The following is a 25,102-nucleotide window of genomic DNA, read 5'->3' as shown; positions in this document are numbered from 1 at the left end:
TAGCAGTGTTAGGATTTACTTCTGCCAGGACTCTCACATTCAGTCATTCCCTGGAGCCAGGCAGGAAACATAAATGAGTTGAAGAGTCCAGATGGAAGGATGCAGTAAGGAGATTTGAGTCTTGTGTGGAATTGAAAAGCCTGTGCAGTGACTAGAGGGGGATAGTCACCAATAAACTCCAGTTGAATTTTGCCATGTAGGAAAGACTTATTTTTAAAGAGAAGACAAAAATCCTAAGTTTTATAGAAAATCTCCCAATTTATAAATGATAAATCATTTAAAAAGAAAGTAACATATTAATAAAGACCAAATGACCTTTCACTATTGCCACATGTCCATTCCTACTTCCTTGCCCAGGCTGGATTTCTCCCTCGAGAAGGGGAAGTTCCATATGTATTTCACTCTGAAGAAGATGTATTGTGGAGCCTGTCCTGAGAGTCAGCAGATGGGATCTATCTATTAGGCAGGGTGCCAGGGCACTGTTCTTTAGTGGGAAACAGCCCTCCAATTTCTTGCCATTCCCTGGAAACATTTATAAATGAGTCACTGGACTACTCAATTTAATCTTCCTAGCACATCCCAGGTGACTCAGACTGTAAATGTGCACCAAATCAATGTGCACCAAAATTAAAAGGCACTCAGTTGGTTGTGTTAATTGCTGTGTCTGCAGCAATGGTGATTGCCTAAGAATGAGGGTGGGTGTTCAGACCTAGGAGACATCTGGAAGCAAAGTGGGCCACTGAGTCCTACAGTCTCACCCTGAGCTCTGGATGTAGGGAGGTGCTCTGGAAGGGCTTGGTTGGCCCTTCCCTAAAAGTCAGAGGATAGGGCAGTCATTGGAAAAGGGGAATTAATGGAGTTCTCAATTTCCTGGTTAGTCCACTGTCTCAAGCGTGGGTGGTTAGATCAAGATTCTGAGTTGTTTAGTGGTCATACCTGGGCTATGGGGAGCAGGGATGCCCAGAGGCAGAGAGTGCCCTCCTGATAGAACTGAAACCTGGGTCTGCAGGAGCATCACTGGGAAAGAATCAGAGGCCTAGAGACAAGAGGTGTCCTGGAGGACAGGAAGGACAGGGACTTTGGAGTCAGGCAGCCCTAGATTTGATTCTAGGTTTCAACAATTGCCAACAATCCTCAATTCCACAATTTTGGGAAATCGCTTAACATTTGGACCCTCAATTCCGTCATCTATAAAACAGTGGTAATAATTGGCAGTTGTGAGGATGGAATGATGTCATGAGGGAAAAAATGTGCAGCAGTGCCTTCCACTGAGTGAACATTCCAGAAAAATGGTAGCTGCCAGTGCCACTAGCTTCTCTGAGTCTCAGCTCCTACATCTGTAGAGGGAGACAATCATTTTCTACTTTTAGGATGCTGAGAACTTAATGGTGAAGTGCAAGACACACTGCAGTGGGTTCAACTAATGTTTTGTGTCCCTCTATAGGTAGGGATCAGGCACTAGAAGGTGCCAAAAGGTGCCAGTTTCAATCTCAGAACCTAGAAGTACAGACTCTTTGTCTGGAAGCAAGAACTAGGGATCAGTATAAAATATAGTTCAGTCTGTCTTAGAAAATTTATTTCTCTCCTGGTACCATTTTCCTGAAGTGTGGGTTCTCTCCCCATATTTTTATAGAGGTGTTATCAGTAGGAGAGGGCTGGGACCCAGGAAGAACCTTGATGGATGGTCAAGTTGGAGCTGAGAGTCAGAAGTCAGATCCATTGGTATGGGCAGCACCATGGACAGGGACCTTCCATACCTTCTCCTAAAGCAGGAGTTCGTTCTAGGTCAGGTGAAGCCTATGAGGGAATGTGGTGGAGGGATACAGGAATTGCAGCTGGTCCTCCGTGCCTTAGAGATCCATCATAGCCATCAGTATTATTACAGATGGCTAAGCAGGGGACTCTGGTTAAGTCTGAGTTGTGACCGCTAGGATCAGAGAGAAAAAAACCTAACATCCAGGGTCTTGGTGTTGGACTTATTCTGGGACCAAAATAAAATACTGAAGCTCTGCTGGTGGCAGCTAGAGAGGTAGAATCTTTATGTTTTAACTTCAGCCCTTTTCTCAGGGCAAATGCAGCAACAGTTTAGTGTACATTAGAGGAGACGTAAATGGACCAGGAGCTCTTTCCTGCCTCAGGGTCTTTGTACATGCTGTTCCTTTGGCCTGGAACATACTCTTCATCGAAATATTCTCATGAGTGCCCCATTTTCTCCTTAAGGGCTCCACTGTCACATACTTAAAGAGACCTTCTTTATGTACCCCCTTGGACTTCTAGTTATTTTCTCTCTTAGCATTTGTTTATTTTTCCCTTATATTTATTATAATTTGCAACTATGTATATTAATTTTTAAAAGCTCATTTTTTTCCCTGCCCACTATTAGGATGTGAGCTTAACAGGGGCAAAGACCTGATCTGTTTTGTTCACTGTGTTGTCCCAAGACACCAGCAGTGCCTAGTCCATTGGGTTCACTCAGTAAATACTTGTTGGATAAAGAAGTGAGTAGGAGTCACACACCAGGATTCAAATCCCAGCTCTGCCACTTATCCAGACAGATACATTTCCCTCTTTAGTAACTACTCTCCTCATCTGTAAAGTGGATGTTATAACACTTGCCCAGATTTTCTCCCAGACCTATTGTGGGAACCAAATGAGAAAACAGATGCGAAAGCACTTTTCAGTGAAAGCTACTTCTTTCCTCTTCACCCTCCAGAACTGTGCCAAGAGGCCTCGTCTGGGGAAGTCTTCCTGCTGGCCTCTGCGGCCCTTGCCAACATCACCTTCTTTGACACGATGGCCTGCGAGATGCTTCTGCAGCTGAATGCCATCCGCGTCCTCCTGGAAGCCTGCAGCGACAAGCAGAGAGTGGACACGCCTTATACCCGGGACCAGGTGAGAGGCTCCAGAGGGACTGGGCACAGGGCCTGTCACCAGGAAGACAGAGGTCAGGAGGTTGGGAGGTCAGGAGATCAGGGCTTAGGTCTTGAGGGAGGCAGCATGGCCTCCAGCCCTTGGTCAGCCCTGTTAGTCGCATTTTGTAGGAAGGTAAAGGAAAATGTTGTCAGCATGCCTCTTTGCCTTTGGAGCTTCTCCATGAGCCCACTGACCTCCCTCCCCTTTACCCATCGCAACCACTACAGGCCTTTCTCTCTCTCCAGTCGCGCCTGTCCATCCTAGGCGGCAGGGACATCGCGGGAAGGTCCCTGGACCTATTCCAAAAGTTTATGCCCCACTCTTGTTGGTGCCTGTCTGACATTGTGACCTGCAGCAAGTTTTGTTCCTCTCTGCCTTCATGAAAACAGGGTCTTAGAGGAGAGCCTTGATTCTGGGGGTCATAGCCTCTGATCTGTCTCAATGTTTCTGTATACTTGAGCTCCACGTAAAGGTTTGTTGGGAAAAAAAGGATTTCACTGCTAAATGTGTCTGAAAACATTGGATGAGGGGATTTTAAGGGACTTTAGCTCTGAGGTTAGAGAATTCTGTCCTGTCCCACCTCTGCCATACTCAGCCTCCCATTTCCCTACCAAAGGGTGGAGGGGTGGATCAGGTGGGCTTCAGGTCTCTGTAAATTCTGCCAGGCATCAGAGCTTTAAGTTTGTCAGATGATCCCTAATCCCCAACCAAGCTCATCCTTGTCTGTATCTTAGCCTAAATCCCAGCCTCATTACCTGGTACAAGCGCTGTAGCTTCACCTTACAGCTGCTACCCAGCCAGCCCTACAAAGCCTTCCCTGGTGGCTCCAGTTCTCTGGAGGCCACACTTCACAATGCAGCGTTGACTTTTCCAATGATATATATTCCTTCCTAGTTATTTCATGTCAGTTCCACCTCTCCCCCTCCCCAGGGCATGGTCCATGTTTATACTCCCCCAGGATTTCTTAAGGCTTCTGTCAGGAAGGAAGCAGGGTGGCACTGCATTCGTTCTTTCTTATCGTTAGAATAGCTGACCATAGAAACTCACATTCAGAACAAATTTTCTAGTATATAAGCATTTGCATGTGAGGGGTTCTAATAATTCTGTGAGGATGGTAATATTTGCTCCATTGTATAGATAAGAGTATTGAGGCTCACAAGGGTGTTCCCCAAATCATAGAGTTGGCAAGTTGCTAGCCAGCACTTAAATCTTGGCCTCACTTAGACTTTGGTCTTTGAAAATGAAGTGGAGATAGTATAGCTGTGGAGTCAGAGCAACTGAGCGTTGATCCTGGCCATCTATTCATTGGGTGATTTGGGCAGGTCCCAGCCTCCTGGGTGTTGGCATCCTCATCTATTACCTGGGACATGAATGTCTACCTCACAGGGTCATCATGAGGGTGAGTGAAATAATACATGTAAAGAATGTGACACAATGCTTAATAAATAATATGTATTATTTTTTAAAACTTGATGTTCTGAGGAAGACCATGAATAGTGAATTATTCAATGTCCTCAACTTGCCCTCCCATGGGCATGATATGGTTTCTGGTTTCCTTTCTAGTCAAATCTCTCACTTCTTAGAGTTGAAAAAGCTCCCCATACAAGAGAGGTATGACAGTACACGTGTGATGGCCAGTGGCCTGCTTGGTTCTTGAGGGGGACATGCCCAATGTCCACTGCAGTCACAGCCTTTGGCTGAGGGGAAAGGGGCTGGAGGTCCCACCCTGTGCCACGTGCCTTGTTCCCTCACTACTCTTCTTCAGCAAGACACCTCCAGTTGCTGGGTCTCTCATCTACTTGACACTTTATTAGGTCCCTTCACCTTCATGTGCCTCTCTGTGGCCAACTCTGGTCATTTTATACACGATCCAGTAGTAAAACAAAAAGAACAGGAGTTTTGGGGTCAGATGACCTGCGTTCAAGGCTCCTCTGTTATGATAGTCATATAACTTTAGACATTTCACTCTAAGCCTCGCTTTTCTCAGTTGTGTGCATGGTTAAATAAAAAATTACTTCATAAAGTTGAAATAAGAAGTAAATAGATGAATGAATAGAAACCCGTGGTACAACTCCTGGCACAAAGAAGTTATTAAATAAATGGAAGGTCATGTCAACATTGTTACCAGTGGCCTTTGAATGTGTGGCACACAGCCCTGAGTGGGGCACCTCTGGAGTGGAGTTTTCTTTTCTGTAAAAGGGGCATGATCTCTTTCAGCTCAGACACCTCCTATGCCCTCTGGGCAGAGGTCCTTGTTGCATCATGAGTGACTGGCCTTTTTTGAAACCTCAAAAAGGAGGGGGTTCAGGGTGGAGAGAGAGTGTGGTCAGGTTCTATGCAGAGGACAACTCTTTCTGGATCTGGACTCAGGAATTTCTCTCCCTCACTCTCCAACCGCTGTACCCCCAATTCCATCTTCCCTATCCCTCTGCTTCCCCTTCCCTCCCACCCTTCAAGTCTGAGCCAGGCACGGCTCCCACTGTCCTCAGGATGGCTCACCTTCTGCCCTGACTCAGAGTCACCACTTAGCTAGTGAGAGTGCGCCCATTAAAGAAACAAATGGCCCTTTCCGGTGGCAGAGGGAGGATTAAGGTGATCAGAGAGCTCTCTGTAATGAAGACAAAGAAGATGAATTAGACTCTGAAGTGCTCACCGCCCCCTGAAACACTTAGGAGATTAAATGCCCGTGAAGTTTCCGGTAATGCATCTGCCAATGACGCCAATGCTGTGCGGAGCCTCTTGGTCCTGGATCTATACTTGGTCCACCTCCATTTGGACATCTCGATGAGAACCTCTCCATCACCTCAGCAAGCTGAGTCCACCGAATTTGTCCCACAGAAGCCTTGATGGCCATGCCTATCCTGTACCCACCCTTGGGGTGTGGACAGGGATGAGGGCGGTGTAGTGTCTGGGTTCCTCCTTCCCCAAAAGAACTCCCTGCTAACAAACCATCTGTGTGGCCAAAATTTTAATCCCTAGGAGATATTTTCTAGGGGTCCTGCTGCCCAGGAAATCCAGCTACAGGTGCGACATGGGCAGTGGGAAAGTGGCTGTCTGATGCTGGCTCACCCCTGCCCTGCCTGCCAAGCAGTGACAAACTAGGGCGAAAGAGACCCTGTTCTCCTAGCTAACCCACAGCAGAGACTTCCCTGGAGCATGACTTTTTGTGGCCTTCAGAATTAATTTCTTTCATAGAGGTGGAGGGTGCCAATATACACTTCCCATGAAAGCACATTGTCTGCTTGGCATTCTAGACTATCTAGATTTTGTAGCATTTCTGAGACCTCCCTGTGAATACCAGTATCAGGAGTCCTTTTTATCAGAAGTACCAGTTACCAAGGATTATAATTTCGACTGACATCAAAAAATACCTCTGTGGTTTACAAAGTCCTGTCATATACATATATGACATAGTAGAAACAGCATGGGCTTTGGATTCAGACAGACTTGAGTTCCAATCCTGGTTCTGCCATTTCCTAGCTGTGTGACCTTAGACAAATCACTTGATCCCTCTAAGTCATGATTTCCTCATCTGGGTAATGGGGATAATAACATTTTCTCCCTCTTTGTGTCATTATGATCAGATGGCATAATACTCATAAAGTGGATTAGGGCCGGGGTCTGTGATGGAGCCAGGAATTGGGATGGGTCAGAGATAGGGAATGCCAGCTTTGGCTCAGGGTGGTAAGGCCAGGGAATGCAGTCAATGTGGTGGAGGGTGTAGTGTGGGATGAGGCAATGTGTGGTGTGTGTTGTTTCAATCTATGTGTGGGTATATGCAACTTGTATGTGTGTATGTTATTGAGGGGGTGGTACAACTGTAAGCCCTTGAAAGAATGGACACAGTATATCCAAAAAGACCACACCCTTTCTCTCTCAGACCCCTTCATCCTTTAGACCAACATCCTTGTCTTGATTCTTTCTGCTCCTTGGGAGAGGAAGAAGGCAGGACAGAGAGCAATGGGCTTTCCGTAGAGACTGGAAGGGGTTTTGCTGGCTGGTCTCAGGGCTGCAGTTGCCATGGTTGGTATAGCTTTTAAGAGAGCTAGCCCAGCGATAACAGAAATCTAAATATTCCATCTAGCAATTAAAGAGTAATTCTAATTACAGTCATATAAACTGTGGGCCTTTTTGTCCTAATTACTGCACAGCTTAAAAGCAATCATAATTTTTCATTAAATATATGTCAGCCAGTCTGTGTTGTAAGTACTATTAGATCAGAGCTCCTGCCTCTATTTGGGTATCCTGGGTAATCCTCACCTGTTATTTATGTGGTGTGGTCATCAGAGTTAATTTACACATAGCACACAAGGAACAGAGACAGGGTCAGTGTGTGATCACAGGCAGCCATTGGCAAGGATGTGAGACAAGCCTGGTTCGTGCCCTTGGGATGGGTAGTGGACAAGTGTTCCCAGAGCACCTGCCCTGGGCCAGCACAGAGTAAACCTTTTCTTCCACATGTGTGCAGACAGCAAAAGGCTTTGCCAGCCTTCTTCTTCCCACACAGGGCCGTTTCTTCTTGAACCTGTGACATGATGGTTCCCTTGCTATTCTAGTTCAATTCGCTCTTCTCCTCACTTTTCCTAAGATGGTCAGTCAGTCTTTGGAATGCGAAAGGGAAAGTGATTTCAAAATATGACAGAAAGGAATGAGCACAAGGTTTGTCGGGTTCTCTGCTGGGAAGGGCTCCTCCTGGTCTGGGAGCTTGCCTCCCTTCGGGAACGATCTCACACCAGCAGAACATGCGGCAACACTGGGCACTGCATTGGTTACTGTTCCTTGACATCTTTCAAGGCCTGGGCACTTGCAGGTTGTTTCCTTTAGGCAAATTATACTCATTTTATTTAACAAATGTCCTGGGTGCTTGACAAGACCTTAACTAATTTAATGCTCATAATAGTCTTATCAATGATCTCATATTGATCTCCTGTGCTAGGCCAACTAATGCACCCCACCCTCCAAAGATGTCCACATCCTAATCCCCAAATCTGTGAATAAGCTACCTTACATGGCCAAAGGGATGTTGCAGATGTGATTATGTGGGCCTGGATTGTCCAGATGGGTCCAGTGGAAACACAAGGGCTCTTCTAAGAAGGAGGCAGAAGGATCAGAGTCAGACTGAGATGTGATTGAGGAAGCAGAGGCCAGGGCCATGTGGTACCAAGCTCCAAGGAATGCAAGCAGCCTTTAGAAACTATCTAGAGAAGACAAGGAGGGGACTCTCTGCGAGAGCCTCCAGAGGGATGCCGCTCTCTCAGCCCCTTGATTGTCCCTTTATTAGGCTCATCTAGGACTTCTGACCTCCAGAACTGCAAGATCAAATTGTGTTGTTTTAAGCCACTGAGTTTGTGGCAATTTGTTAGATCTGCAATAGAAATTTAATACACCTTCATTAACCAAGGTGAAGTAACATGGCCAAGATGCCACGGAAAATGAATGATAGAGCCAAGATTTGGAACCAGGCTGATCCCCTCGCTTCTCACCTAGGGCTGCTCCAGAGGCTGGTGTCCTCTCGATTCACCAAATAACTACAGAGGGAGCAGTGCCTTTTCACTCAGGAGGCATCAGACTTAATTGAAAATCATCAGACAGGATTGAATTAGCCTGGGCCAGGGGAAGAGCTGCTTTCCAGGCTCCTGCCCTCTGTCCCCTGACAGCATTGCTGTCTTGTATCTGAAATAAACCCTAAAATCCCAGCCCTGGGCTTGACTGTGAGAAGAAACTTTGATCTGCCTTCCTCTCTCCATCACGGTGCAAATAAGGATGTTTCAAAAAGGGGCCTCGAAACAAGGGCCTAATTGGCATTTATTCAAATGGTGCTTAATTGAATACTTCATCTGTACCTCAGAAAACCACATGGGGTACAGGCTCCGTAAAGAGGAAGTAATTTTCATTAACGGGATCTAAATGAGTCTGACACAAAGACCTACCTGTGTCTGTGAACCAGCTAATAATTGCCTTGTAATGAACCTGATGCTGCAGACAAAGGCTTCTTTTCCTTTTTTACATTTCATCCTTCCTTCCTCCTTCCCTCCCTTCCTCCCTCATTTCCTCCTTTCCTTCCTCAATCCCCTACCTTTAGGATCGGTACGTCAAGCATGACTCTGTTCAGAGGCCAGGCTGCTGCTGGTGGGTGGGTAGCACTGCTGTGTGGCGGGGGCAGAGGTCATGCTCCCTGAGCCTGCTGACAGCTCAGAGAAAGCCAACCAGACTGGAACCTGTCACAGACTTGACCTTGGGTCTCCCTCCTCAGACTGTGCACTCTGCACCTTTTGGGGAACCTTCCATTTTTTAATTGTGTCTCCAACTCATCTTTTTCCACTCAGCCCGCCAACACTCATAATCTTAAAAGGGCAGGGGCTGTCAAGAATTATCTCTCCTTTCATCCCATTATTCTTCTCAAATGCCAACAGGAGCTTGTCACTCCCTTCCTAACACATCGGGTAGGGCAGACTTGCCTTTGACACCAAGCTTTTGGGGGAGTCCCCTGTCTCTCCCCTGGCAGCCCTCCATGGTCAGGCTCACCCCGCCAGGCCCCTGCCCAGATCGGAGCTTCCAGGGGCTGACACACACGGAAGCCACAGCAGCCTGGGATGCATATCCCTTTTCAACCTCTGCTTAGTGGGGAAGAGGGGAGATAGATATTCTATTAATATGGCAAACTTTCTTCTTCTATTGAAAAGAGACCTGTTACATGCAATTGTTATCCAGAGCAATATGCTAGTATTGCCCTTTCTTGGTAAATGTCACATTGCTATCCAGTTTCAGAATTTAAGCTGTTCAAACTGTCCTCAGGCGACTGCCAGCTGCCACCTCAGAGATGGGGTACGGCCTCCAGTTATCCTGAAGATACCTTTCAACGGAGACAGGCCTGTGCCCATGAGGAGTGTTGTTTTATTTTATTACTTATTGTAGTTACCACGTGAGAGTGTTGTCTGTTTCCGTGGATTTTCATTTTGCTGTTGATGTCAGGAGCAGTGTCATGGGTGAATCTGAGTGAAGAGATGCCAGGTTTTCTGCATTTTCCAGTGCCATTTTGGCACTCCCTACAGTTTGGGGGTCTGCCATGGGTCCCCTGATGATCCATTCCTTAATCCAGGTTTGTGCTGTGAGTTCTCTCTGCAACCTTGACTGGGCCAGGGGGTGGGGATGGGGTGATTTGTTGGCTGCCCAGCCCATGAGGTTGTACCCACGTCTCACTGTCCACCTGGTGTCAGAATCCCCTTACGATAGGCAGAGTCCTTTAGTGATGACCAACAAGCAAGTCTTGCAGGCCACGGACTTGTAAAGTGCAGCTGAGCCTAAACTATCTGATTAGATTCCATATAATACCTGATACTTGGGTTGTGATGCTGTCCTATTCCATTCATGTTCTCTAACTTGACCTTAGTCTCTATTAATTTCAGGTTAAAAGTAGGTGGGCTTCAGTATCAGGGCAAAAAGCTAGGATGGAGGGAACCCAATCCAGGGCAGAGGCTAGCCAGGAACCTGCCAATTCCATCTGCATTTGAGGGCCTGGGACCAGAAGGACCCTGCAGAAAAATGATGGAGGCCCTGTCTTCACTCAGGTGACATTGTTCTCTCCAGTGGAGTCTTGGTTTCCATCCCAGGGCCACACACTGATGAATGGGCATCAAGTCACTGGAGAAACACATCTAGGTGGCAGGTGCCCAGGAAGATAAAAGAAAATACCCTGGAAGGATGGGTCAGGTGCGTAGTAAGGACTCATAGGCCAAAGGAAGTCTTTGTAGTCCCTGGCCCAGCTGTCTGTAGAAAGCACCTGTTGGCTCAGGTGTGCCCATTTTCTTAGCTTCTCAATTCTCTTCCAGATTGTGACCATCTTGGCAAACATGTCTGTCCTAGAGCAGTGCGCCTCTGACATCATTCAGGAGAATGGTATGTATTTGTAGTGGTGTGTAGGTTGTATGGGTTATGTGCCTCTACAGAACCGTGTGCCTTTGTGTTTACGTGAAGGCCTATGTGGAGGCACCTACATTTATACATGTAGGTCTCCACAATTGCCTGAGTATGTATGTGTGTGCTTATGTGTGCAGCTGGACCGATATATAAATGTTTGCTTGCCTTCATGGAGCTCCAAATTCCAGTGGGAGACGGTGAACAAGGAGATAGAGAAGGTCAGACAGTGGTAGTGCCACGAGGAAGATAAAGCAGGGAAGGGCGGCATTTGCACTTTTCACTAAGGTGGTGAAGAGAAGACAGAGCTTTCATTATGACCCCAAAAAGTAAAAATCTAGTTCTACAAGAGGATGCATTCCAGTTTTAAATTGTCCCTATCCTAGAGGATTTGGCCTCTGTAGAAAACTAAAGGGCTTGAGGAGTGTGGGAGCAGGACGGGGCAAGCGGGATTCCTTGACCCCTTACCTGAGGGCACCTCTTCTGCATTTTCTCCGCTGCTCCCACACCTTGTGCTGTGGGTGTCATCAAGGTCCACATGAAGGGAGCCAGGTTTCGTTGGCCCGAAGCTGACCTAAGCAGTCTGTGCTAGAGGACAGGCCGGCCTCCTCGCAGCTGGGAACAGAGCGGTGAAGGCTTCCTGTGACAGGGAAGTAAGGGAGCAATTGACAACCAGTTGGGAACCAGACACTAATGAGGAGGACAAGGGGGCTGGGAGCCTGGGCCAGTTGCCTCTGCTCTTATTAAATCCCCTGTTTCTGGGTTGCCCTCCTGTTTTAACTAACATACATATTCTCCATCTCCCATTGCTCTATTCCTAATTGAAAGACACATCATTTTGTGTTAATTCTGTGTGATGAGCTAATAAGGAAAATCTTTCCTGAGCCAACTGAGGCAGGGAGGCTGAGGGGTGTCATGTGTGGTCTGTTCCTTCAGCACTTGGAGTGTTAAGTTCAAGGGCTCGGCAGGAGCGGGTCTCCAGAAGCCTGTGGGTTTGGGATTGGAATATCTAGCATTTGTAGAGGGTTTTATGGTTTATAAAGTACTATGAACAAACTCATTCAGTCAATAATTACTGAGACCTATGTGCCTGGCATTGTGCTAAAGAAATGAATACAGAGGGTATCACAGTCTAGAAGGAGAGGCCGACAAGACACAAGCAATAACATGACAACAGTATGGCATCCACAATAAAATAATGCAGGAGAGGGAGGATGGCGTAGCGGCCGACACTGCGAAACCTGGGAACAGACTGACCGGCTCTGCTACTGACGAGCTGCAGGACCTCTGTGTTTCCATCTGCAAAACGGGAATGATCCTAATACCTACCTCACAGGAATGACATGAGGATGAAGAGAAAGCATGTCAGAAGTGTGTCTGAGCACTGTGCTAAGTGCGTCTGCTCTTGCAGAAAACAGTGCCTGTCCTGTGTGGTTCAGTTGAACAGAGTTTGATGAAGACTATTTACAGAAGGGGGCTGGTCTGCGAAATGAGGATATAGACAGCAGGCCTTCAGGGTTGCACAGGGCAAGCCCTGATGCACAGCCTGAACTTTTAAAGGCAGTCCTCTTACCAGGGTGCATGAGACTCTGATGTACCTTGCCCTGAAGTCTGGTGGTTTTGTCTCTGTCCTGCCCCACATCACGTATGGTGTTGGTGATGGGGAGTTGGATGAATGAGGCCATAGGAAGTCAGAGACCGTGGTCGCTGGCCATCCTTACACTGGGAGGCAGGCCAGGGCAGCCCAAGCCCTTACTTGCCAACCCATTGATATCAATATCCCACTTTCAGCTAGTTTGCTTCTCCTCATGGGGCTGGGGCTGAGCAGAAGACACTGTTCAGGAGGGAACATGATGTTTCCAATTTCATAGCATTTTACCTTTTTCTAGGTAAGACTTATAAAGTGTATATTTAAAGAAAACTTTGTATTTATACATCTATAAGATTTTTCACATGAATACATTCACATTCATTCACTTGATAGTTATTCAAGAACTATTTGAGCTAAGCACTATCCTCGATATTTCAGACATACGCATGCAGGAAATGCACACAAATCCTTGGCCTGTGGAGCTTACCTGCTAGTATATGAGAAACTGTTCTTTGCCAGATTCCAGCTGTAAGCTGGGCATGGGAAAATGGCTTCTTCATGGAAACCTTAACCAGGAAGAGTTAGTAAAATTTCTTAAGCTTGTGGCACTTCTCAAAGTTGTCAACTTGTTGCCTCCAGCTCATGTCCTTATAGGCTATAACTTTCACATCACAGCACATTAACAGCCATGACCATGTCTTAGGGACATGTGAGCACAGAGAGCCTGAGGATCATGCTCTTTTTAGCGGCCAGGGAGACAGTTCGTGAGAGAAGCATCTTTCCCAAAGTTAGAGTACGAAGTGGCAAAGTTAATAGGGGCTAAGAAAGGCAGGACCTTCAGAGTCCCTTGTGCCCATAGGAGGAAGTAACGGGATCCTTACAAAACTCACCAGAGAGAGAAGTGGCCTCTTCCCAGGACTGAGTAGTCTTAGGGTTCATAATAACTGAGTAGCTCACAGCCCCTGTGCTTGGGGATCTAGGAGAGGTAAAAATTGCACCTGGTTTAAGTAAGGCTTAAATGCACATGGCTGAGGCACTGGACTGGAACAGACTCCTGTGTGAACTTGGGAAACCACTTCCTCTCCCCAGAACTCAGGTGCTTATCTGTGAAATGGCGGAGAAGGATGGGCTGGCCTAACAGAACTCTAGGGACCCTTCTAGCTCCATGGTCTAAGTCAGAGGTTGCAAACTTAGATACCCACAGGATCCAGACAGAGGATATAAATGAATGATGTGGGCTCAGCAGGGGCTGGGTCAATCTTATTTAAAAGAGGAAGCTTATAATAAGCTTCAACCAGGCTCCGAACCTGCTTCCAAACATGTCTGCAAGTCAAAATGTCGTTCCCAACACCCCAAGCTAAGCCCTCCAACCCCAGTAATCCCCAAGTCTTCTTTGATGTGGACATCGGAGGCAAGCGAGTTGGTCAAATTGTCTTAGAATTATTTGCAGATATTGTACCCAAAACTGCAGAGAATTTTCGTGCATTGTGTACAGGAGAAAAAGGCATGGACTCACCACCGGGAAACCTCTCCATTTCAAAGGATGCCCATTCCATCGAATTATTAAGAAATTTATGATTCAGGGTGGAGATTTCTCAAATCAGAATGGGACAGGTGGAGAAAGTATTTATGGTGAAAAGTTTGAAGATGAAAATTTCTACTATAAGCATGACCGGGAGGGTTTATTGAGCATGGCAAATGCAGGCAGCAATACAAATGGTTCCCAGTTCTTTATCACAACAGTTAAGACTCCTCATTTGGATGGGAAACATGTGGTATTTGGCCAAGTAATGAAAGGAATGGGTGTGGAAAGAATTCTGGAGAATGTAGAAGTGAAAGGTGAAAAACTTGCTAAATTATGCGTTATTGCAGAATGCGGAGAATTGAAGGAAGGGAATGATTGGGGAATATTCCCAGAAGGTGGTTCTGGTGACAGGCATCCAGATTTCCCCGAGAATGCAGATATAGATTTAAAAGATGTAGATAAAATATTATTAATAACAGAAGACTTAAAAAACATTGGAAATACTTTTTTTAAATCCCAGAACTGGGAGATGGCCATTAAAAAATACTCAAAGGTTTTAAGATACGTGGAAGGTTCAAAGGCTGTAACTGAGGAAGCAGATAGATTGAAGCTGCAACCTGTAGCTTTAAGCTGCATGCTAAATACTGGTGCTTGTAAACTGAAGATGTCAAATTGGCAGGGAGCAATTGACAGTTGTTTGGAGGCTCTTGAAATAGACCCGTCAAATACCAAAGCACTGTACCGTAGAGCTCAAGGATGGCAAGGATTAAAAGAATATGACCAAGCATTGGCTGATCTTAAGAAAGCTCAGGAGATAGCACCGGAAGATAAAGCTATCCAGGCAGAACTGCTGAAAGTCAAACAAAAGATAAAGGCACAGAAAGAAAAAGAGAAGGCAGTGTATGCAAAAATGTTTGCTTAATAAGGAATTCATTATACTTAAATATCACACATTGATGTATAAAGGCAGTAAGAAAATTAAGGATTTTTGTCTATTACATATGATCCTCAATGTTTCTCCTTCGATATTTCAGTTTCCCGTTGTTTACAGTTTAGGAATACTGATACCTGTTCACCCTTAATAAAAGTGTTATAAACTATAAAAAAAAAAAAAAAAAAGCTTCAACCAATTGTTATGAAGTAGTGTGGGCCCAGTGATGTCAGATGTGGCAGTAATATTTTAGAAGGTGAAAATCTCCCAATTTTCATATTATAAAAAATTTAATAAATATTTTAGACATGGTGTAAAGCAACATACATCTGTGGGCCATGTCTGGTTTAAGTTCCAAAGTTGCAAGTGCCACTGGGTACAGGAAAGGGGACTGAGGGCTGGTGCAGTACCCACCATAGAAGAGTGACAGGGAAAACGATATTTCCTGCAGAAAGAATTAGGTGGGCAAAGGCATGAGGCAGCAGGGCATGCGGATTTGGGTTTGTAGGGCAATCAGAAGATATATCTGGTTTCAGGGGAAGGTGAGAAGGCTTCTCAGCCAACCAAATTCAGGCCTAAATCTCTCAATCCAGCTACTCTAGCTTCCTCCAGTGTTAAATCACCTCTATTTTGCTCTATTGCTTAGCCAGCTTCAGTTTGGGTTACCTCCCACCAGGGGATCCATCACCGCTGGACCTGCCTCAGGATGCAGCTGGCATCAGAGGTGAAGAAGTGATGGAGAATAGCCATACAGTAGTCCCTCTCTATGTCATGGTTCACTTATTGTGGTCTCACTGTATTGTGAGATTTTTAAAAACATTATATTTAATTATTTATCATGGGTTTTTTTGCTATATCGTGGGATTTTGCGGTACTGTATACATATGTTGTTAAAGTTACATAGGTTTAAGTGTATAGAATATGTTTAAGAGCATAAGTAGTGTTTATAAAAGTGTGGAAAAGGTTAATAAGGGAGTGGGAAAGGTTAATAAGGGACTGGGAACAGTTTATAAGTGTGTGGGAAGGGTTTTCAAAGCCTTAAAAAATATATAAATACAAAAATAAATTTAAGGTTCCTATTTTGCAGATTTTCACCTATCATGGGGGGGGGGGGTCTAGAACGTAATACCTGCAATAAGTGAGGGAATACTGTATTATCTGAGCTCTGACACCAGCTCCCCAACCTCTAATTATGTGATCCTGGAAAAGATACTTCACTCTCTGGACCTCAATGGGAACTATACTAGTACCCCGTTCGTAAGGCTATTGGAAGGTTTCAGGGGATCATGCACTTACTGGGCCTTTAGCCCAGTGCCAGGCATGCAGTAAAAAAGATCAGTAATAGCATTAAAAAAGTAAAATGAGATGTCCTCCAGATGTCCTTTCCAAGTATGGTGACTTGGTACATGCATTCAGAGACACCTCTAGGGCAGAAGGAGAAGAGGTGGCCTTGTCTAGATTCCTTCCTGTATGTGAGACCGCTAACTCATTCTGTCAGCCTTTGCGCGAGCCTTACACCTATCCATCCAGCTGGCCCCAAGGGGAAGGTTCCTCACTGGAGTGGGTGCTGACTATTCATTGCCTCTTATCCAGGAGTCCAGCTTATCATGGGCATGTTGTCCGAGAAGCCAAGATCTGGGACCGCTGCTGAGGTGGCAGCCTGTGAGCGAGTCCAGCAGAAGGCTGCAGTGACCCTGGCCCGTCTCAGCCGAGACCCAGAGGTGGCACGGGAGGCCGTGCGGCTGAGCTGTGAGTGGTGCTGGCTGTGGCAGGAGTGGAGGAGGCGGGGGCTTGGAGATGGGAGCAGCCTCAATTTCATGATAGCAACAGAGGGGTCAGAGCAAGGACTGGCTGGGGTGAACCCTGCTCTCTGGGTGCTGGGAAATGTTGGGATGGAGGCCCAGGGTTCAATCTCTAGTCTAGTTTATAATCTGGGGCTGAAGCAGGAGAGAGGAAGGGTCTAGAGAGGTTTCAGTTTGGGCCTGAACAATGACTCGCCTGCAGAATTCCTGTTAATTAGGACCCCTTTCTTTCACTGGCTCATTCATTCACTCATTCATTCACTCATTCAGTTATTTACTTATTCATTTACTCATTTGTTCATTCACCCATTGATTCATCCTTTTGCTTATTTATTCATTAGCACACTTATTACTTTATTTATTTATCATTAACTCATTTATTAATTCACTCATTAAATCACTCATTCATTCAGTTAGTCACTTATTTACCCAACAACTGTTTTCAGATACCCACTCTATGCTAGTCTGTGTTCTGAGTGCTAGGCCTATAGCATTGCCTATAACATTGTCCTGACAAGAGGGACTTACATACGTAATATGGTGGCAGGTATGAAAAGAAACGTTTGCATTTGAATATCATAGAGCAATGCTCAAACCACGTCCTACATTTATCTGGGTGGGTAAAATATATATTTTAGCAAGGAGGTGAGTCTCCAGCTGTGGTCTGAGGAGTTCCTCTGGTGTGAAGGCTGAGGAAGGGCGCAGCTCTAGGCACAAGCCTGAGAATAGGCCTGGCAGTGTCTCCTGTCATCCAGGTATAACAGGGGTGGCAGGAGGTGACCCAGGAGCAGCAGAGGATTCCAGCTCTGGAAGGCTGTGTCTGCACACTTTTTATCACTATCTTATAATGAGTTGCTTTTTTTTTGTATTTTAAGTTTGGAAAACATCAATTTGCATTAAAAAGCAAAGTCGTTTATTTAACTTTTCTTCTGTAAGGGCCTAGGCAACATGAATTTCATCTGTAGTTTTCTGTAGTTTCAGCTACAGTATATTTTCTGACTGATAAGCAATTGGAAAAATAAAAGTACCGACAGTTCCACTGATGAAGATATAAACACCAAACCAGCTCTGGTAAAATCAGAAGAGCCTCCGCAGAGCTATCTCTCTTTCAGAGAGACCTACACTACCTTCATTGCAGTCATAACTAAGTTCAGTCCTGGCCAGTATCCTGGCCCTGACAAGGGTCTGTTCACACCTCAGGGAGCAGGTCTCCACCACAGGCTGCTCCAGGAGGGCTCACTCTCCTTCCCTGGGTGATTGGCGGGCTGACACCTGCTTCCCCATGCAGAGAGTTGAGTGAGAGAGAGTGAAGCACCCCTGGGTCAGGCCTGGCCAGGCCAGTCTCCATCCAGGGCCTGAGGTTCTCCACGTTTCTCACGCAGGTATGTCCCGCCTCATTGAGCTCTGCCGATCACCCTCCGAGAGGAACAGCAGTGATGCCGTGCTCGTGGCCTGCCTGGTGAGTTCTCAGTCTTCCCCCATCTTTCTCTCTGGTCAGGAGTGCTGGCTATGCCGTGGCTGGCTTGGGTAAGCTGTGAAACATCTCTGGGTTTCAACTTTTCTCTTTAAAATGGTGATAACAGTAATACTGGTTCATGTAGTTCACAAAATTACAAAGAAAATTATATGAGGTCATATATGTGAAAGATGAGGGGCTGGGGAACCACAAACCTTTGATGTTCTAGGGAATCTTAACAGCAATCAAGACCGGAGTGGCCACCTGGCAGGATGCTGGATGGTGTTAGTGACGTCCTGGGAACTGATGCATGTGGAAGCTAGGGTATGGATGTCTGCTGCCTGCCCAAACTGGATATAGTGAGAAAGGCTCCCTTCCTCCTTAGAAGAAAACTTTGTGGCTTCTTTCTCTCCTTTGTGGGATAGGACTGGAGCAATAGAACAGGACAGAGAGAATTATTCAGCCAGCCCCCAGTATCTTCACCCTGAGCCAAGCAAGTGCATCCTGGGAGGTCCCCAACCAGCTTCTCCTTGATGACTGGGTCACTGATGAATTCATCCAGTAGCACCCAATGGGGGATGCATGCTTTGTCTCTGTGTCTCTCCTTGCTGGGCTGTATGAATCTCGGAGCAGAGCAGCTTCCAGTTGGAAGCATGGAGGAGCAGGGAAGTCATAGGATTTATAGGCCGTTTAACTTCCAGATCCTTGATTGGTCCTCAACGAATGCAAGGGAGAAGTGATGGATTTAGAGATCCTTCAAGCTGTGTCACAGTCAAGCCCCCTTCTCACCCATCTCATATAAATGGAGTTCACATCATTTCTGGGAGCTCCTTACGGGCACTGTGTGCAGATACAGCAGGGCATTATGGTTAGACACACCTGTCTCGGTTTTGCTATTAATGAGCTGTGTGACATTGGGTAGGTCACTAAATGCTATAAATTTTATTCAGTAAATATTTACTGAGTAATTCTATGTATCATGAACTCTTCTAGGCTATAGGGATATAGCTGTGAAAAATAAGACAAAAATCTCTGCTCTCATAGGGCTTTTATTCTGGTACATGCAGAACAACCTTAACCTTTCTTGTGCCTTTGGTGACCTGGTGAAGCTTAGGGACCCCTTCTCAGAGTCATGTTTTAAATGCATATCATAAAATATATAGAATTAGAAAAGAAACCAATTATATTCAAATAATTATAGAGTATTTAAACATGTGATACGTTAATACAGTAGTCCCTTGCTATATCGTGGTTCACTTATCGTGGCCTCACTGTATCGCAGGATTTTAAAAAATATTATATTTAATCATTTATCTCCGTTTTTTCTCTATATTGCGGGATTTTGCGGTACTGTATATGTATCCTGTTAAAGTTACGTAGGTTTAAGAGTGTAAAATAAATGTAAGGTTCCTACTTTGCGGGGGAGTCTGGAATGTAATATCCACGATAAGTGAGGGAATACTGTATACATACACTTTAATTAATATACTAAATAAGAGCTGGCAGTGGGTCTAATAAGTGTTGTAATGTGACTGGCGATGAGCAGCAATGATATTTGAGGCTATCTACAACTGTCATGAAATATGAAAGATTCTGGGATTTCTACTGGTGAACAAGTCACAGGGATTGCTGAGACTTCATGGTTTGTTGCCACATTCACAACTGAAAGAAAGGCTACGTTTCAGTTGGGGGTTAGAGAATGTAAAGATGTAATGTTTTCATCCAAGTTCAAAGAGTTTCTTAATTCTGTCTGGTCTAGTGAGTCCAATGGAGAGAGTAATACCTGGCAAACTCATAATAATTGGCCCCAACTCCCATTACCTTGACAACTCAGGCAGTTAGCAATGGCTCAACATTGACTAGGCCCTGAGAAAATGTTGGGAAACTTAGCTCCATTCAGATACGTGGGCTTGTATGATTCCTTCTCCATTTTCATTATTAATTTGAAGAAGAGCATACAGAAAGGCTTGGCCACTATATTCAATCTTCTTCAATCTTTTCCAGGGCTTTCCAGGGGAAAAGGGGTTAAATTTCTCCTTGGGGACAAGTTGCTGCAAGCTAAAGAGAGCCCCTCCCTCCCTAATTCACCTTCTATCTGGATGCTGGGCTCATTTTCCTCGTGGCAGTTTACAACCATCACACTTCCATGATCAGCTCTTCCATGGTCCCCATTACCTACGGCCTACTGTCTGTGTGGTCCAGCCCTTCACAGATGTGCTCCAGCCCTTCACAGATGTGCTCTGACACACTGTTGGCATCTGAAGTCCTCCCACTGCCTCCAAGCCCCCCACTGCCTCCAGGCCCCATCCTTCGGGCTCGGCCAGAGTGCTCTGAGCCACTCTTAGCCCTTGTTCCAAGCAGATACCCTTCTACAGCTCTGCCAGCAACCCCTTCAAGACTTAGATCAGAATCCCTCTCCTCCACCAAGCTTCCTGGGAGTTCTCCATGCTTGAAGGCAGGGAGCACACAGTACGCACCTGGGCCTGCCTGCTTGGGTTTTGTTTTCTCCAGTAGGAGGCTGGTTGTGTTATCGGTGTCCTAGGTATTACAAAGGAGGTCTCTTGGTAGTCAGACACAGGCCTGCCTGATGCTGCAGGTCTTGACTTTGGACTGAACCATTTTGTTTCCAGCCATGCTTTCTGGCCCCATGTCTTATGGTCCTGGTCTTATTACCTCGGCTCGTGGAAGGATTTGAATTTTGCCCTCTGTAGTCTGAGACCTTCTTAAGGTCATTATTCTTTTCCAGCTCTTTGTTTTTCTGTAGGACCTTGGGTTTGGTGACTGCTTCTGGCCTGGTTGGTGGACTTGTCTCCCCACCCTCAGCCCCCTCACGCCCATGTTGGTGGGGCCTCCATATTTGAGTGCTGCCCCCTGGCTGGTGAGAGGAGGCTCTGGAAGCTGGGCCTGGTAGATGGAGTGGAGGTTCCTGCTCCTACCGGTCCTCAAGGTGTTCTTCCTAGTTTCAAAGGCTCTTTTCAGGCAGATGCAGAGCATTTCAACCCTCATTTCCCATGTCTGGGGACGTGGCAGTGCTGAGTGCCTCCTGCAAACAGGATTGATTTTTCCTTATTGTAGTGACTGTCAGTGGGCTGCTGGGCTTGTTAAATACTTAGGTGTTTTCAGACTGTCTGGGAATGAGATCTTGGGATGGCTGGCCGTTAACCCTCCAAGGAAAGCAGCAGCAGAGAGAAAAGCCCTCAGAAGGGTGGGGGTCCTTTGAGCCCCTGGATGCTGAGAAGAGGGTGCTCCAAGATGATATGGGTTCATGTCTTGCAGACTTTCTGGAGGCCCTGGGTGTCTCTTGCCTTTGTATTTTTTTTCAGGTCTGTTTCTAGTTCTTTCTGTCTCTTGTGTTTTGGTTTTGCTTTTCTCTCCTACTAAGGTTCCCTGCTCTCTGAGGGGTTTCTGTCTCCTCTTCCCTTTCTCTCTTTCTTTTTTTTATCACCCCCAGCCCTCTCTCCTGCTCTTCCTGACTCCAATGTCCTGTGATTCTCCTGTCCCAGGGTGTGCTCTCTTTTTCTTTGTTATCATCTCTCCCGTCTTCTCCCTCTCATGCTTGGTCTCAGTTTTTTCACCAGTTCATCTCTACCTCTGTTGTAGTATTTCCTTTTTTGTTCCGTTTTTCTGTTCCTGCTTTTTCTCTGTCTTATTGCTACTTTCTCCTATCTTATTTTCTCTCTTTATGGGTCTATTTTCTCTCTATTTCTTTGTCTTTCTTTCTCCCTTCCTCTTGCTTTACTTTTGTTCTCGTTGATATAAAAAACACTGATGGCCTCACACCCTCATTTGCTGAAGATCCCTGGCCTGTTTTATGGTTACAACTCAGGGTAACGGGGTTATTTCTTCCAGCTGGATCAAGGGGAATCAGAAAGTGCTACGGAGTCAGCCTATTTAGCTCTTAGGAAAGTCGTACTCCAGGTGAAACAGGACACACTAATATGAGACCATCTCCTGGAGTCTGTTTCTTACCACTAGTATCTCAGACCCTGCCCCTCTATCCAGAGAGAACATGTCCCTTCTTGATCCACTGGACATGACAGAGCCTATTAGTCCAACAACCAATTAAAGACACCTTCTTTTTCACCACCTTGGAGATTTCTCAGCAACAGGTTACCTCTCACGTCTAAGTAATGAGTTCTATGTCTGCCTTATACTTAATATAAACTAATGTTCCTGGACTTGCAGCACCCTGCTGTGTGTGTTGGTATGAGGACCTTGGACTGCTGTGTGATCTCGGGAAGGACACTGTCCCTCTCTGAGAATTAGTGTCCTTATTTCCAAATTGGAGGTCATGATACTTACCTTGCAGTATCCTGTAGTTATTAAATGAAATACTATGTTGACATTTCTCCTTCTTTGCTTCTTCTGCCATTTCAGATATTGCCTGCTGTCTTTGTTTCCCAAGGGAAGGGCATCCTTAAGCTCCCACCTTGTTTCCTGATGTGTACAGGTTCTAGAAGAAGGAATGAATTCACATTTATTGAGCCTTTAGTATGCATTGCCTCAGCTCACCTGTAAAGAGGTCTATATAAATACACAGCTCACATTTGGAGTTTCAGGTAGCTCTAGCAATCGACTCAATTTTAAAGCACTTTATTTGATCATTTTTTTCAGCAAACATTTATCAAGTTCTATGCCAGCCTGTTCTTCCTACTGTAGATATAGAAACACAAAACAAAACAACACACAAAAAGAGTTTCTACCCTTGAGGAGCTCAGAGTGTAGTGTGGGAGACAAACACCTCAAAGACAATTGCAGTCAAGTTTGTGAAGGTTAAGGTCAGTGCAGGGGCTGTGGGTGCACAAGGGAGGGAGGAACAGTCTCTCCACCAAAGAATCATGGAAGGCTTCTTAGAGGAGGTGACAGTGGGACAGACCTTGCAGGATAAATGAAACTGCTGGCTAGGAAAGTGGGGAGGGACTTCACGTCATGGAGAAGAGCTGAGCGCTCGGGTGTGAAACACGATAGCATGTTCAGGAAAGAGTAAACCTCTCAGTATATGCAGACCTGGGCAGTGGTTTCATTCTGCCTGCACCTCTCATCCCTGTTCATCTCCATCCTGATGGCAGATGCTCCACCTTCTTCAACTTTATAATTTTCCTTTCTGTTTCTTCTTTTCTTGCCATTTCATGCTTTACTTGGAACCTTGCTGAATTTATGAATAAGTGAATAATTCTTGCCATTCTGAGGTTCCTCTAAGGATCTGGAAGCAGGAATATAATTCTACTGATGCTTCTAACAATTCCAGTCTCCAGGATGAACAACTATTTCACTAAATTCACCAGATACTTAAAATGACAGTTCCTAAAAATAACCAGGTTACTAGGATGACTAAAAAACCAAGATGTCAATACCATTATTAAGATCATGAAGACTTTCAGATGACATCCACCATGGTGACCAACATACATGTGAAACCAGCTGCCCAAGTGATAAGATTGCTAGGGTGATCAGGTGACCAAAAGGATCAGGTGACTAAGGTGTCAAGGTGATAATCAGCTCAAATTGCCTGGTAAACCAGCCACTTTCTGAAATGCATCTCTCTGAGTGACTGGAGGAAGTACATGCAGCTGAGCAGGGCCCAGTCTGACCTGTGTCATTCTTTCTGTTTTCTCCCCAGGCTGCTCTGCGTAGGTTGGCCGGGGTCTGCCCTGAAGGCCTCCAGGACTCTGACTTCCAGCAACTAGTCCAGCCCAGGCTTGTGGACTCTTTCTTACTCTGCAGCAACATGGAGGAGAGTTTTGTGTAGCGAGCACAGAAGAGGAAAGGCCTTTGGCCCCATTCTCATGCCCACTCTGAGTACATACCTGTGAACACACCCGAGTAAACACCAGCCACCTCACCTCCTTATTTATACTTAATTTATTTTTTACATGAAATGGACAGAGGGCTAATTATTCTAGCAACATCATCAGGCAATCTGTGTTCCTTGGACGTCTTCTTTGTTTTTATTTTTTGACTTCTGTGACTTTTCAGTTGCAGATGTTGAAATGCATAATGGCTAATATGACAGATGGTCATGAGTGATTTCACTTCAGCTTGCTTTCTCTACTCTCACTATATAATCTTGCCTCATTTAAAAAAAACAAAAAAACAAAAAACTTGGGAACCAGAGTATTATAACTGCCCAGCAGTTTTTTTTAAAAGTTGGATTTGCTCTTTCTAAAAGATTTTAAGTGAAATTCATAGTTGGAAGAATATACTAGGAGGAAACTTTTATTCTTTAATAAATGAAATCATACCAAATTTGTCTTGGACTTTTCCGATTAAATTATGTCTTGGGCTAATTTCTTGTTTCCCAAGGTTTCATGCCACAAAAATTTCCAACTGCTGAAACTGCATAGAGAGTTGTATTGTTTTCATAGGTACCTAAATGGGTCAAGTCCTGAGTAATTTAGTGAGAAAGCAAAAATATTTTCCAAGTTTCCAGAAACTCGGTTTCTCTTGGCTTCTCCGCTTTTGTCTACCCTCATGGTGAGTAGCTTTCTCAGATGAGGTTTTAGTGAATAATACCTCTTCAAAAGTATACTTGAAAGTGGTGGTGTACTGGAGCTTGCAAGGGACTACTGTGAGAATTTCTTCTCAGTTCCACATTCAGTGACCTCATATTGGTAGCCTGAAATAAGCAATAGTGGGAATATTTACACTACAGAAATTGGCAGCTGCTACAAAGCAGAGCTTTCTTTTTCCCACCAGAGAGCTAGTTTTGCCAATTCCACTGTTTTGAAAGTTTCACAAAAATGTGTGGCTCCTTCTGAAAGTTTTTTTTTTTTTTTCAGATTTAATGTGTTTTATTGATTAAAATATTACATTTGTGCCAATTTCCCTTCCCTCTGCTCCCCTCCACCCGGTGGCCCCCCTCCCTCCAGTTGTCCCCCCCTTTTAGATTATGTCCATTAGTTGTGCATACAGTTCCTCCCAACCTCTCTCCGTCTATTCCATTCCCTCCTACCTTGATCCCCAATTCCTA

The 25,102-nt window shown here is 45.3% G+C and overlaps 1 protein-coding gene and 1 pseudogene across 2 annotated transcripts in view; both read left to right on the top strand.

Moving 5' to 3' along the window:
* Positions 1-24,199, top strand: part of INSC (INSC spindle orientation adaptor protein) — a 118,480-nt gene extending 94,281 nt beyond the window's left edge. For both annotated transcript variants that reach the window (XM_090267640.1, XM_090267641.1), the window contains exons 9-13: positions 2,714-2,892; positions 10,743-10,809; positions 16,468-16,623; positions 18,059-18,135; positions 23,753-24,199. In XM_090267640.1, the coding sequence (XP_090123766.1) occupies positions 2,714-2,892; positions 10,743-10,809; positions 16,468-16,623; positions 18,059-18,135; positions 23,753-23,881 (608 nt within the window). In that variant the 3' untranslated portion in view covers positions 23,882-24,199. The remainder of the gene's footprint in view (positions 1-2,713; positions 2,893-10,742; positions 10,810-16,467; positions 16,624-18,058; positions 18,136-23,752) is intronic.
* Positions 13,754-14,869, top strand: LOC150018136 (peptidyl-prolyl cis-trans isomerase D pseudogene; annotated as a pseudogene).
* Positions 24,200-25,102: the final 903 nt, after the last annotated feature.

Source organism: Furipterus horrens, unplaced genomic scaffold (assembly GCF_987537825.1).
Source record: "Furipterus horrens unplaced genomic scaffold, mFurHor1.1.pri manual_scaffold_2, whole genome shotgun sequence".
Lineage (NCBI taxonomy): Eukaryota > Metazoa > Chordata > Mammalia > Chiroptera > Furipteridae > Furipterus > Furipterus horrens.
The sequence above is the reverse complement of the archived record's forward strand: the minus strand, read 5'-3'. Positions and strand labels throughout refer to the sequence as shown.